The sequence below is a fragment of the Pleurodeles waltl genome, chromosome 6 (assembly GCF_031143425.1).
Source record: "Pleurodeles waltl isolate 20211129_DDA chromosome 6, aPleWal1.hap1.20221129, whole genome shotgun sequence".
Taxonomy (NCBI): Eukaryota; Metazoa; Chordata; class Amphibia; order Caudata; family Salamandridae; genus Pleurodeles; species Pleurodeles waltl.
The window spans coordinates 341,999,098-342,013,434 of NC_090445.1; the positions used below are offsets into that span (position 1 = coordinate 341,999,098).

The 14,337-nt window shown below is 47.5% G+C and overlaps 1 protein-coding gene across 2 annotated transcripts in view; it reads left to right on the forward strand.

The window, feature by feature from the left end:
- The window catches only part of AJUBA (ajuba LIM protein), a 53,724-nt gene that overhangs the window by 18,109 nt on the left and 21,278 nt on the right, over positions 1-14,337 (forward strand). For both annotated transcript variants that reach the window (XM_069238231.1, XM_069238232.1), the window contains exons 2-5: positions 6,991-7,092; positions 9,857-9,924; positions 10,299-10,361; positions 11,874-12,004. In XM_069238231.1, coding sequence (XP_069094332.1) covers positions 6,991-7,092; positions 9,857-9,924; positions 10,299-10,361; positions 11,874-12,004 — 364 coding nt within the window. The remainder of the gene's footprint in view (positions 1-6,990; positions 7,093-9,856; positions 9,925-10,298; positions 10,362-11,873; positions 12,005-14,337) is intronic.

Below are 14,337 nucleotides of genomic sequence, written 5' to 3' on the forward strand. Positions count from 1 at the left end.
AGTGAGAAATGTTTGCTTGGATTGAAATGAAATGTGGTGTCACATTGAAAGCACGTAAGGGTGTACGTGTGTGTCTGTTTAAATAACGAAACAGAGTACATTGAAAGGAAGGGATTTACAATTAGGGTCTCATTTTTAGGGTTGAGCCTGCGAGTCCATACGCTAGTGCATGTGTCTCACTTACTAGACTCTGTTGTGTACAGTAAAGGGCTTGAATTCCGCCTGTCGCTTACCATTTGTTAACTTAAGAAGCACTCTTCTTTACAGCCTCGTAATTCATCATTGCAGGCCAAGTATCGTTTCTATTCCTCTGTGTGGAGCAGGGACCACACACTAATTGATTCAATTTAATCAGTGCCCATCTGCTGCTCCCAAAGTGATTGAGGTTCTATTTTGTTCTTTTTAACTTCTAGTGCCCTGCAAACAGAAGGTTTGTGACTGTTAAAAACGTGCCCAGCAGCTCAAACAAAATTGCAAAGTCATCTTTCTCACTTTGCACTCATGTATTCTTTTGTTTTTGCTTGCAGGCGCTGTTTTCAAAATCTGACGATTATCTTGTTCTAAATAGTGAAAAGTGTAATTGTTTCTTAATTATGTGTAATTTCTGAAATGCTGCTTTAACACATAATCATGCACTGTACTCCAATCTCTCCCATTACAATCCACCCTTCCTCACCCACACTAGTTTACCTTCCTCCAATCCAAACCACTCACCTCAATCCAATCCACTTCAACCCCCCACTCCAATCCACTTCAACCCCCCCTCTAATCCTTCCAAACCACCCCAATCTAACCTGCCCCACTCCAGTTTGCCCCACTCCAATCCAAAACAATCTGCACCTATTCCAAAACAATCTGACCCACTTCAATCCAAAACAATCTACTCCACTCCAAACCAGAACAATAAGCCCCACTCCCATCTACCCCACTCCAACACAAAACAATCTACCCCACTCCAGTCTGCCCGACTGCAATCTGCTGCACTCCAATCCAAAACAATCTGCCCCACTCCAATCTGCCCCACTCCAATCCAAAACAATCTGCATCACTCCATTCTGCTCCACTTTAATCTAAAACAATCTACCCCACTCTAATCTGCCTCACTCTAATCCAAACAATCTGTCCCACTCAAATCTGCCCCACTCCAATCCAAAACAATCTGCCCCACTCCAGTCCGCCCCAATCCAGTATGTCCCACTACAGTCCAGAACAATTTGTCCCAGTCTAATCTGCTCCACTCCAATCCGCCTGCTGTATTCCAATCCACCTCACTACAATCCAATCCACCCACTCCAACCTTATTCACCCCACTCCAATTCACCCTACTTTCATCCAATCCACCCCACACTAGCCCAATCCGCCCCACTCCAATCCAATCCACCCCACTTCCATATACCCTAAAACAGTCTGCCCCACTCCAGCCTGCCCTACTCCAAACCAAAACAATCTGTCCCACTCCAATCTAAAACTATCTGTCCCACTCCAATCTACCCCACTCCAATCCATTTCAACCTTTCCACTACAATTTGCTCCACTCTAATCCAAAACAATATGCCCCACTCCGCCCTACCCCTCTCCAATCCCAAACAACACACTCCAATCCAAAACATTCTGCCCCACTCCAATCCAACCCACCTCTCTCCAATCCAATCCACTCCTGTCATCCCAATTCACCCCACTCCAATCCACCACTATCACCCCACTACAGATTCAGTCCACAGTACACCAGTCTAATCCAATCAACCCACACCATCCAATCCACCCCAATCTATCCCAGTCCAAACTACCCCTCTCCAATCCAATACACCTCACCTCACCCCAATCCAATCCTCCCGACCCCAATCCACTCCAGCCCAACCCACACCTGTCCGATCCACTCCACTCCAATCCCTCCCAACTCAGCCCAATTCAACCAAACCCACCCCACTCAAATCCAACCCAATCCACCCACTTTTATCCACTCCATTCATGATCACCATTACCCAATCCACATCACTCCAATCCAATCCACTCACATTACCCCAATCCATCCCACTCCAGTGCAATTCACTTTAATCCACCCATTCCAGTCCACATTCATTCATCCTACTCCAGTCCAATCCACCCACTCCAAATCACCTTAATCTACCCCACTCCAATCCAGTCTACCCCTTTTCAATCGAATTCACCCCACACCAATCTCATCCACCCCTCACCAATCTGGTCCCACACCATACCAATCCACCCCATTCCAAACCAACCCACTCCAGTGCACCCACCCGAGTCCAATCCATCACAGTTCACTTCGATCCACCGACCCACTCCAATCCACCCCACCCCCAAAACATTCCACCCTGTCCCACCTCTATCTAATCCAGCCCAATCCACCCCACTCAATCCAATCTACCTTAATCCACTCCAGTCCACCCCTCCAATCTGATCCACCCCACTCCAATCTACCCCACTCCAATCCAATTTACCACACACCAATCTAATCCACCTCATCTCAATACAATCCACCGCACTTCAGTCCACCCCACCCCATCGCAGTCCATTCCAATCTAATCTACTCCCTCCAGTCCACCTCACCCAAATCCACCCCATCTCATTGAATCCACTCCATGTCAGTCCACCCCAGTCTAATCCACCCCATACCAATGCAATCAACTACACAATAATTCACCCCACTACAATCCACCCCAATCTCACCCACTCCACTGTCATTGTCCACCCCACTACAATCCAATTCATCCACCCTAATCCAATCCACCCCACCTCAATGCAATCCACTATGCTCCAGTCCACCCTACTCCAGTCCACCCCAGTTTAATCGACCCCAATATAATCCAACACACCCACTCCTCCAAACCACCCCACTCCACTCCAATCCATCCCACTGTAGCGCAACACACCTTACTCCAATCCACCCCACTCTATCCCAATCCAGTCCAGCCCACCCAATCCCATTCCAGTCCACCCCACCCCATTTCAATCCAGTCCATCCACTCCAGTCCATTCCATCCCACTCCAATCCTCCCCATTTCAGTCCAATCCAACACACTCAAATCCAGTGAATCCAGTCCACCCCACTCCAGTCCAATGCAGTCGCTGCTCGTTGTGCAGTGAAGGGGCGGCACGTGGACGGGGGTTGGGAGGGAACAAACATTAAATTAAGGAAAAAAGCAAATTTACCTGCCTCGCTTCGTCGGTGCGCCGCCACGCCTTTTTCCTGACAAGAGGCACAGGCTCCCAGCCTACCCTGTGGCCAATCCTGAAGCTGCTCAAAGCAGCGTTAGGATTGGCTGGAGCTCCCAGCCAGTGCACTCCCAGACAGACTGGGAGCCAGTGCATGATCTGTCCAGTCCGGCAACACAGTGCCAGGCTGGAGAGAGCACAGTGTGCATGTGTGTTTGGCTCTCCCGAGACGGCCGGCCAAACATATATGCACACTAAGGGGAGTGCACAGTGCACTCCCCTGATCCTCGTCATCCCCTATGCCCCGCCTCTTTAACAACGAAATGATAATAAACATGGTTTATTATCGTTTTGTTATTAAAGGTTTGCAGCAGCTGCTGCTGGCGGGGGAAGGGGCGGCGCTACTCTGCCATAGCGGACAAGCCGCCATTAGTCCAATCTCATATATCCCAATCCCGTCTAATCCACCCCGACCCTATCACTTCCATCCAAATCACCTACCCCAATTCAATCTAATCCACCACACTCAAATCCACATCAGTCCAATCCACCTCACCCCATTTCAGTCCACCTCACTCTAAAGCACCTCACGCCACTCAATCCACCCCACTCTGCCCCATCCAATCCACCCCACTCTACTCCAAACCACCCCACTACCTCAGTCCACTCCAGCCCACTCCACCCTTTTCTACCCCACTCCACCCCATGACACTGTCACTGAACCACTGAATTCTACTTCCCCCTACTCAACTCTACAACCCTCTACTCCCCCTACTCCATTCTACGACACTCCAACAAATCCACTCTGACACTCTACACCCCCACTCAACTCCGACACTCCACGCCACTATCTATTAGCCATACTGAACAGCAGCCACACCAATGTACAACATGGCAAAACACATTGCCAAAGCCAATACCTCTTGTATAGGCAAGACCTATTGGCTTTGCCAATGCTTGTTTAGGGTCAAGCCTGCAAGAACATGCGCTAGCGCATGTGTCTTGCTTGCAAGAAACTTATGTTAACAAAAAAGGGCTTGGAACCTCCCGTTGTTTACCATTTGTTGACTTGCCTGGCACTCCCATTTACAGCCTCGTAATTCGTCACTGCAGGTCTGACATCCTTTCTGTTCTTCTCTGTGGAGCAGGGACAAAGCACTGATTGATTCAACTTCATCAGTGCCCATCTGCTGCTCACAACATGATTGCAGTACTAGTTTGTTCTTTTTTAACTTCCAGTGCCCTACAAACAGAAGACGTGTGACTGGCAGAAACATGCCCAGCAGGACAAACAAAATTGCAAAGTTTTATTTTCTATAGTTAACTTTCTTTTATTTTGCCAAGTCTTCTTTCTCACTTTGTACTCATTTTTTGTTTTGTTTTTGCTGATGGACACTGTTCTCAAACGATGACGATTATCTTGTTCTAAATATTGCAAGCAACATTAATGCCTTGTTAGGTGCAATTTCCGAAACTATGTTTTTAACACATAATCGTGCAGTACACCCCAGTCCACCCCACTCCAGTTAATGCCAATCCACCTCACATCTATCCACTCTGACCAATGCAATCCAGCCCACTCCAATCCACCACACTCAACCCAATCAAATCCACTCCAGTCCTCCCAAACCAACTCACTCCAATCTGCCCCACTCCAATCCAAAACAAGCTGCTCCAGTCCAAACCAATTGGCCCCACTCCAGTCTGCCCCACTCTAATCCAAAACAATCTGCACAACTCCAATTCAAACCCATCTTCCCCAATCCAGTCCACCCCAACAACCCCGGTCCAATACCCCACCCCATTCCAATCCAACCCAATCCTATCCAGTCCACCCTATCCAGTCCAATCCACCCCACTCCAATCCACCCCACCTCACTCTACTCCAATCCATCCCACTTAGCCCAATCCATCCAGCCCACCCCACTCCATTCACCCCACCCCCTCAAGTCCAATCCACCCACTCAAGTGCAATCCACCTTACTCCAGTCTAATCCACACCACTCCAGTCCAATCTTCCCTGTTAATCCAATCCACTCCACCCCACTCCACCATATTCTACCACATTCCACTGTATGCCACTCTGCACTGTGACACTGCAGATTATGCTACTGTTTGCCACTGAATTGTACTCCCCTCTACTCACCTTTATGACACTCTTCCCCCAATCCACTCTACGACACTCTACACCAACAAATACACTCTACGCCATTCCACGCCACCAACGTTTAGCCATGCTGAACAGCAACCACACTGTTATACAACATGGCAAAAACACGTTGCCATAGTAAGCAGCTTTTGTATAGGCGAAACCTATTGGCTTTGTCAATCCTTGTGTAGGTCTGGCTTGACAATGTAGTTGTTGGCAGTGCTATACTGCATCAGGGACCCAAATTAAGAATGCTAACAGGTCAATCAATCATTTGTAAAGCGCGCTACTCACCCGCTATGGTCTCAAGGCGCTGAAAGGGGGGGGGCTGCTACTGCTCGAATAACCAAGTCTTGAGGCGTTTCCTGAAGGTCGTGAGGTCCTGGGTCTGTCGTAGGTGGGCCGGGAGGGTGTTCAAGGTCTTGGCGGCGAGGTGGGAGAAGGATCTGCCACCGGCTGTAGTTCGATGGATGCGAGGGATGGCGGCGAGGGCAAGGTTGGCGGAACAGAGTTGGCGGGTGGGAGTGTGGAAGGTGAGTCGCTTGTTGATAAGCTTGAACTGTTACTGCTAAGACTGATGGGAAAGGGGAGTGTATCTGTGTGTTTCCAGAGCTGCTGCCATTGCTGTCCCTGTGCCCAAGAGGAAAGCTTGCACTGCTCAAGCGCATGCGTTACTCATTCTCTATGCTATAATGAAGGTTGAAAAGCAATTTCACTATTCAGAAGAAAAAAGCAATTTCTTGTTTTGCATTTGAGAGTAGAACGTTCCTCAAAATATACTCATTTTCAAACACCATTTTCGTGACTTACATGACTTATTAGTTCCGCAAGTTTTTCAAGTTTTAATTAGGGGTGGGCGGTGAACTCCCCTTCGCTCACTAAGTTTGGGGAGTTTTTCCCACTTTGTGCTCCGCTTAGAGTGAAGAATTGTAAAAAAACTCAGTGGAGGGCAGTTTTATTCCTTGTTCGCGCTCGCCATCATTAAGTTAGTGACAGCGAGTGGGGAAAATCTTACTCCAGACCACCTCCCAGCGAGATTTCTCAATGCGGGCTGTCACGGATGGTTGCTACTGCTCGTGTTGAGAAACCATCTGTTCACGTTGAGGAACCTGCCGCAGAAAAGAAGAGGCGCTCTCTTTCACTGGCCGTGGTGTTTTTCTGGCTGATTTTACAGCGCAGGACAAACACCTGGCGCTAAAAATCAGAGCGAACGCTGCGACCTAATGCACTCCGCCGCTTGCGGAATTCTGCGTAGCGCAGTATAGTTTTTTGGACGCAGAATGCCACAAACTCCACCCAGGCCTAGTTCTGATTTGACTGGGTTGTATGTTCTAAAGACGTATAGATTTTGTTGACAGCCATAAATTGGCCAATGACTCCATGTCCTCAAGGAGATTGTTCTTTAGTGCTGAGCTGTACTTCCAACAAATCTTTGCTTTCAGATGTGTTCGTTCTATTTCATCCACTGAAGTGAACCAGTACTACAACCTCCAGCATTCAATAGGTTGTTGAATGAAACTGTGTGGTTGGAATAATATAATAATACAACATACCGTTGTTGCAAGCAGTCACGTTGCCTGCCCGGTTGTATTTATGTGTGACACTGTGGTTTCCGATGGACATGGTGCCCGTGCTGACCCTCCCCATGCTCTCTCTCCCTGTTGCAGGCACGTGTATCAAATGCAATAAAGGCATCTACGGGGTGAATAATGCCTGCCAGGCTCAGGACAGCCTCTACCACACCCAGTGCTTCGTGTGCGCGACCTGCGGTGAGTGAGGGGTCGAGGCGGGTGTTTGGGGGCGCCAGAAACTGTGTGTATCGGGGATTGGGGTTTAGGGTTGGCGAGAGAAGGCTCTGCTTACATAGAAAGGCGGGGGAGAGGGAGACGGAACTGGTCGAGCGCGAAAGGTGCAGCCAGGAGGGAGGCGGGGAGAGGGATGGATTATGAGGAGGGAGGAAAACAAGCATTCCTCACATTCCCAGCCCTTTACGTCAGTCCCTCCCTCCCCGACGGCCCCCTGATAGCCCCATCAATACTCTGCTATCTGCTCTGCCAGTGTGTGCAGTACTCACCCTCCCAAACAACTCTTAGTTCTGGGTCGCCCGTCTTTGTTCATTTGGCGCCTTTGGGGGCCATTTTCTGGCGTTGGGAATCCTCTTAGTCCAAGATGCTTTACCGTGACAGGGCGACTGCGAGCCTGTTCAGATACATTGGCGCATCTCCAAGCTCCGCGACTTCCCTGTCTGCCCACAGGTGCCGTCAGCTTCTGGACGTCCCTCTGAGAGCCCGCGGCATCTCTCAACCCCTGGGTTTGCTCTTCATCTTGCCATATCTATAGGTCACTGCTAAGCCGTTAGATGCCCCATTCAGCATCCACGTGTTTCCTTCTCAGCCCCTAGAACCCTCTCCCCCACCCTTCTAACCACTGTCTCCCTGCTTTCGAAGCCACATCTTGTTCCATAACATTAGGACACGCCTTTACGGCTTGTAGGCTTTCATTTGACGTCATAGTATGTTGAGTGAGCTGTAGACGCGGATTACTCCCACGGAACCTTTCTGCCTCATTCCCGAGCTCCGTCTTCTTCTTTACCCCTTCATTTGCAGGCACTTTCATCTTTCTCTCAAATCATGTTCATTCCTTTGTGTTTTCAGTTTGCTGGGCCAGTTCTTGGCTCCCTTCTTGTTTATAGCGTTACCTCCACAAATGACACCCCTTCTTTTGCTCTTTCATACTCGTTTATGTAGTTGCTTCCCAGGGCTTCATCTCTTTTTCTACTTTCATATCCATGTTTCAGGGTACCATTTTCTCATCACATTCAGAAATAATCACCTGGATGTTTTCTCACGCGTTACACTTTGACCAGTCAAACCTGAAAGTATTTTCTTTATTGCAACCTCCCCTCACTCTTCCTCTCCCCTTCCAACTTTTCTCCCCTTCACATCTTTTCTCCCTTCCCACCAAAATCTCTGCATCACCTTCGATTCAAGATTTGTCTGTTGGACCACCAATGCTCTCTTTTCAGTGGTTATTTCGCCTCATCTTGAGCACTGTTGGCCCAGCTGGCTGGTTGCTCTTTGTGTCTGGTCACTTGCTCCTCTGATGGCGCTTTTTAATGACACATGTCTTTCTTTTTACTCTCCCATGCCCCACGGGTCAACTCTCTCTTCACCTCATCTTTCTTTGTCTGCCTTTCTCTCCTTCTCCAATTCTAAATATGTGCAGGGTCGCCCCTCCACCCCTTATCTTGCTTCTCCCGTTAAGCTCTTCCTTCTTTCCTGCTCCCTTTGCCCCTCCACCCCCATTTTAGCCTGCCCCCCCCGCACTGATTCAGACACGCCTACTCTTGCTTCAGACCTTTTGGCATTCTTATTCCTAAGCTGCCAAACTCCTGTACCTGTAAGCTCCTTCTGCATGTTCCATCTCTTTTAGGCCTCTTTGAGATCCCATCCTCTTTATCGGGTGTACTTGACAGTTTCTAGGTTTTTCTTTGGCACAGCCTTTTATGGACTCCCTCTAATGCATGTTTATTACTCTCTGAAGAGTGCCGAGGCATAAGCACAATATACGTGCATAACATACGTAAAAAAATAAACCCATTGGACTAACGCACCTGACTAGAGTGATTACAGAAAAGCCAAGTACTAGTCGCATGCCTCCCATGTGACACATAGCTAGATGTGAAGGGAACTAATGCCTAGCAGGGGGCCACTGGCTGCAAGTAGGTCACAAATCCCAGGTTTTAATGGGCTTGGTCTGCTAGAGGGAAGGGCAACTTCTTCCATTAGTCATGATGCAGATGGTGCCTTCCAGAAAGAGCCCCGAACAGGGGAAAATGCTCAAGGGCAAAAAAACTCATAGATGGCAGCAAGGCTACAGTGGGATAGATTGAGACACCCAAGGAAAGAGTCAGCAGTTCCAAGGAGCAGGAGAAAACCGGAGTAAAGCTGGGAGCAGCCAAGGACAGGAACAACTAGAGACTATCCCAGCAATGATCCACAGAAGGTCCGGAGCAAGAAAACACATTGCAAGGCAAGGAGTAAAGGAATCCCTTCCTTTTATACCCTTTAAATAGGAAATTGCCTCAAAGGAAGTGGTGCCTCCTTGTTGGGTTGGGAAATTCTTTTAGACAATAATGGTGTGGCAGCCATGTTGGATTGGGCAATACATTTATCCGAAGAATTCTCACTAGTTTATTAAAGGAGTGCGGCTGCATGCCAAAGTTTGTAAGACCCTGCTCATGCCAAGGAAGCTATGCGGTCTGCCTAGAACAACTAGAGAGCTGCCATTGGACATGGCGCCGGCAGCACCATGACAGCTAAGTGGCACCTATTCCCACCTGCCCCCAAAATTTGAGAACACACATCTTTTAGTCACTGTCTAACAAAGGTCTCAGAGCGAGAAATGGGAGGGAGAAGGGCAGAGTGGGCGATTGCTCTAGGTGGAGAAGAAGGTTGGGGGAGAGGTGAATAGAGTGGAAATTGAGATGTTGCCTCTAGTGCTCAGTTTTTCTTTGATCTCACTCTTCTGTAGGACGCACTCTGAGGGAGAAGGCCTTCTATAATGTAAAGGGTTCAGTGTACTGCGAAGAGGACTACTTGGTGAGTATTTAGTAAGGTTGCCATGGTAAGTGATTTGTGAGGATTGCCTGGTGTATATTTTAGGAGGACAGCCTATATGAGGTGATTTACGTGTGAGGACTCGCTGAATGGTAAACATAGGTTACATAAATATCCTGAGTAAAGTGTAATGACTGCCTGTTAAGTGAGGTGCGAGGACTAGCTGGTGAGCGATGTGAGAAAACAATTTGTGGTCAATGCGTATGAACAACATGATTACTGCTGCCTTGTAAGTGATAGATGAGAGTTGACTGGTGAGTATTATGCAAGGACTAGTAAATAATTATTTTTATCTCCAACAAATTTCTTCTTCCTTTTGTCTTATCTTAAACTTGGTGCATTTTTCTCTCTTCTAGTTTTCAGGCTTTCAGGAAGCTGCAGAAAAATGTTGTATGTGCGGCCACCTAATTTTGGAAAACGTGAGTAGTTGCTGCACATTGTGTGCAGTTACAAACAAAGGGTTTATAATCAGACTTGAGATACATTGTTAGAACTCCTTGAGTTCGCTAGTAATGGAATAACTGGGTTGAGTTACCTGGAATGCTCGAAACCACCCTGGCGGGATTCCCCCTAGGAAGCCCCGCAGACTAGGAACTTGAGCTGTGCATGTGTGTCTGCAAGTAGAAGATTGAGGTGCCATAAAGGAGCGGTGTGTGTCTTAGTACTCCCAGAGGATGTTGTGCTATTGATCATGGTACAGATCAGGCTTAAGGTGCTTTAATATAGCTAAGTAGGAAGTGATGTGAATCATCAGAGTGACACCCGGGCACTGTTGGTTAAGATGTGGCACACTAGCAAGCTGTGATTGTGGTCCCACCACTAAAATAGCAGAATCTGCTGGGTGTCATTATTGGGCTATACTTGCAGAGCGGTGCCTGGTCCCAGTATACCAGCAGAGCATTGATTGTGGTATGTGCAGGGACAGCAAGAGGTATTAAAGGCTAGGATTGAGGTGCATGGTTAGAACTGTGTGGGCCGCAGTACTGTAATAGCGGGTGGTGCTGTAGGTTCAGCTTCAACTGTTGTAGCAGGCAAGGGCTGAGGTGTTAGAGGTCCCACCTAGGATGCCAAAGTAGATCAGTTTGGAGGCTCTAGTCACATATGTTGGGTTGTTCTTGTGGAGTTATCCACAACGATGTGCTCTGCTAGGCCAGGGTTAGGTGCTGTAAATCATACTAAAAAGCTGTGATAGATGAGATGTTGAGCTTGTGAGGTCCTATAATTATGCTGACTGTGCTGCTGAAGTATGTTGTGTGGTGCTTAGGTCGCCTGGATTAGGAGTTTTGGTAGTTTGGTAGTGTTTTGTAGGCTTGTGTGGTTGGTGCAGTAGTAAGCCAAACTGGTGTAATTTAGTAGGTACAGGCTAGTCCACTGCATTTCGTCATGTTTGTTTGGTTGGAACTTGGTTAATCAGGCCTTAGGGTACTGCAGTATGTCATACTTGGCCGCTGTAGGATGCACCAGTGCTGTAACAAGTACTGTTGTTGATAAACGTCATGGAATGCTACATAATTGTTTCCCTTCTCTGAACCCCTGCCAAAACACAACACGAGACACACCTAAGCACACAGACAGAAATGCAGTCTAGCGAATGCATGGCCTCTTTGCAAATATGTGTCATTTGCCCTGTTTCTTGGCATGCAGTGTTGATTGACCACCACTTTCCTGATTCTGAAGCGGTGAGAGTAGTTTCCAAAAACAGTCACAAGGCTGGTCTAGGCATTCTCCCTGAAGTATGTATGTATTGTTGATCAGCATCTGTTTGCAATTACAAAAAACACAAAAATCCTAGGTTCGAACAATGAGTGTATGGATGGAATCTCCTGAGCGCACTAGTAAAGTTAGGCTTGCGTGCTGTGGTAGTGGGATGAAGTGCCCTGTTGTGCTGCAGTCTGGCATATTCAGTCTCATGCTCTTTGTGCTCCCTCTAGATACTGCCTGCTCTGGGGAAGACCTTCCACCCTGGCTGCTTCCGCTGTGTTGTCTGTAACAAGATGCTGGATGGGATCCGGTTCATGGTTGACTTCAACAACAAGGTTTACTGCGTGACCGACTTCCACAAGTAAGCACCCTAACCCTCACCCTTCCTCTTATCCTTAAGTACAGGCGTACATACAAGGTGTACGGTGTTAAGGCTCCCCATATCAATTCAGTTCACAATATTGTGTTTATCATCACAGGAGCCGCAGAGCACCCTCCTTTGTCACCACACAATGCATGCTGCACTCCATTGTATTCCTACAGGCCTCCCACATTTATTCACACACAATCCATTTCTCACCTCCAAAAACACACACAGTATGGTAATCATTTCCTGCATGTTGCTTCAGCATTTGTGTCCTGTACTTATTTGAAGCAAGAGTGATGCATACGATTGCTGTGTGACTAGAATGCAGAGCATAAGTATGTTGTTGGTAGGTTGACAACATATAGACATTAAGCAAAAGACAGTACAGCGCACAGAGAAACATCTCACAATACATCTTTACGTTATGGTAGCAGAGCCATAGGTGTGTAGGCTCTGGAGTGAGTGAGGGAATATTTTGCAGATGGTTCTCACATTTGAGAATGTTGGCTTTCAGGCCAGGCCTGATCATGGGAAAGGAAGAATCCGCAAGTATTTCCAGATTGTTTCACTTTATAGTATGGGTGATGGTTCTTAGCTTCAAGGCTTCTTTGTCTCCCCCAAAACGTATGTAAGTATGTATGGTGCAAACACAGCCAAAAGTCAGCAAATCACTGTAGATAGTCCAAGCAAGGACACAGGCAGTGAATAATTGCAGAGGTATCTGGTTTGTGGGAGCAGGAGTCTACTTTTTCATCATGCAGTGTTCTTTAAAAAATTGCTAACTTGAAGCAGGGCCGAGGCAGTCATCAATCAATCACATATTTGTAAAGCTCAGGTTATCACCTGGGTGGTCTCAAGGCAAAAAGGGGGCACAGGTCGGTAGAAGAGCCACGTCTTGAGGTCCTTCCTGAACTAAGCCAGCAAGGGTGACTGCCCGCAGTGAAGTGGCAGCGTGTCCGACATTGTGAAGGGTCTTGTAAGCGTGTGTCAGGAGTTTGAAAGTGATGCATTTGTTGACTGGGAGCCAGTGTAGATCTCTCAGGTGGGCAGAGATGTGACTGTGGTGGGGGATGTCCAGGATGAGTCTGGCAGCGGTGTTCTGTATTGTCTAGAGTCTTGTTTGGAGTTTCTTGTTGATGCCGGCATAGAGTGCTTTGCCGTAGTTGAGTTTACTGCTGGGTGACTTTTCTTCTTGCGACAATGGGGATCCACTTCAAAATCTTCCAGAGCAGTAAAAGTGTGTGGAAGCACGAGGATGAGACGGTATTGACGTGGCGGGTCATAGAGAGCGAGGAGTCAATACCGATGCCAAGGTTGCGTGCGTGGTCGGTGGGAGTTGGGGCAGTTCCGAGGGAAGTGGGTCACTAGTAGTCATCCCAGGCAGTGGGGGTAGGGCCCAGGATGAGAATCCCTGTCTTATCTGAATTGAGCTTGAGGCAGCTGGCTTTCATCCAGTCGGCGACTGCCTTCTTTCCATTGTGAAAGTTGCTTTTGACTGTCGATGGTTCATGGGTAAGAGAGAGAATTAGCTGAGTGTCGTCGGTGTATGAGATGATGTTGAGCCTGTGGTGTCTGACGATCTTGGCGAGCGGGTCATATAAAGATTGAAGAGGGTGGGACTCGTAGAGGGGCCCTGGGGTACTCTGCAGCTGGTTTCCGTCGGTTTTGAGGATGTCATTCCAGATTCTGGAGCAACAAACGTCACATCAGGTTAAATGATGCCCATCAGGTTAAATTATGCCCTTTCAGACATGTGTCAACCTTAACCACTTCCTGAGCATGTGTTCCGCTTGCAATTAGGGTTGCTACCTGACCAGCATTTTATCAACATGATCAGTATTTTCCTGTCAAGATCAATCAAATTAAATTGATATATATCCAGAGACTTTATTTTGCAGTATGTAAACTAGTATTACTCCTACTATGCTGTTTTCAAACCTACAGCTAGAGACCTCTGCCTCCACTTTGCCTATCTTTTCTCCACCAACAGATCTCTGCCAACATAGCTATAGGTTTTTGCAGTAAATGTGCAGGGTAAGTGGTTAGAAAATGGGAAATAATTAACAATAATTGGAAAGGGTAAAGGGAAACTTAAGTAGGTGTTTTGGAAAGGGTAAACTTATAAAATCACACAACCACAAAAGACTACAGTTTATAAGTGTCAAAACAGGCTCAATTGTACTCCAACCCAACCTTGGAGTACATTAAGCACACACATGGCCCCTCACAGATAATGCAAACCAGTTATGTAAATAAATAAAGACAGTGAAATAAAATTTCCCCCAGCCCCATTGGAAGTAATGCTAATTTAATATTATTGTATTACA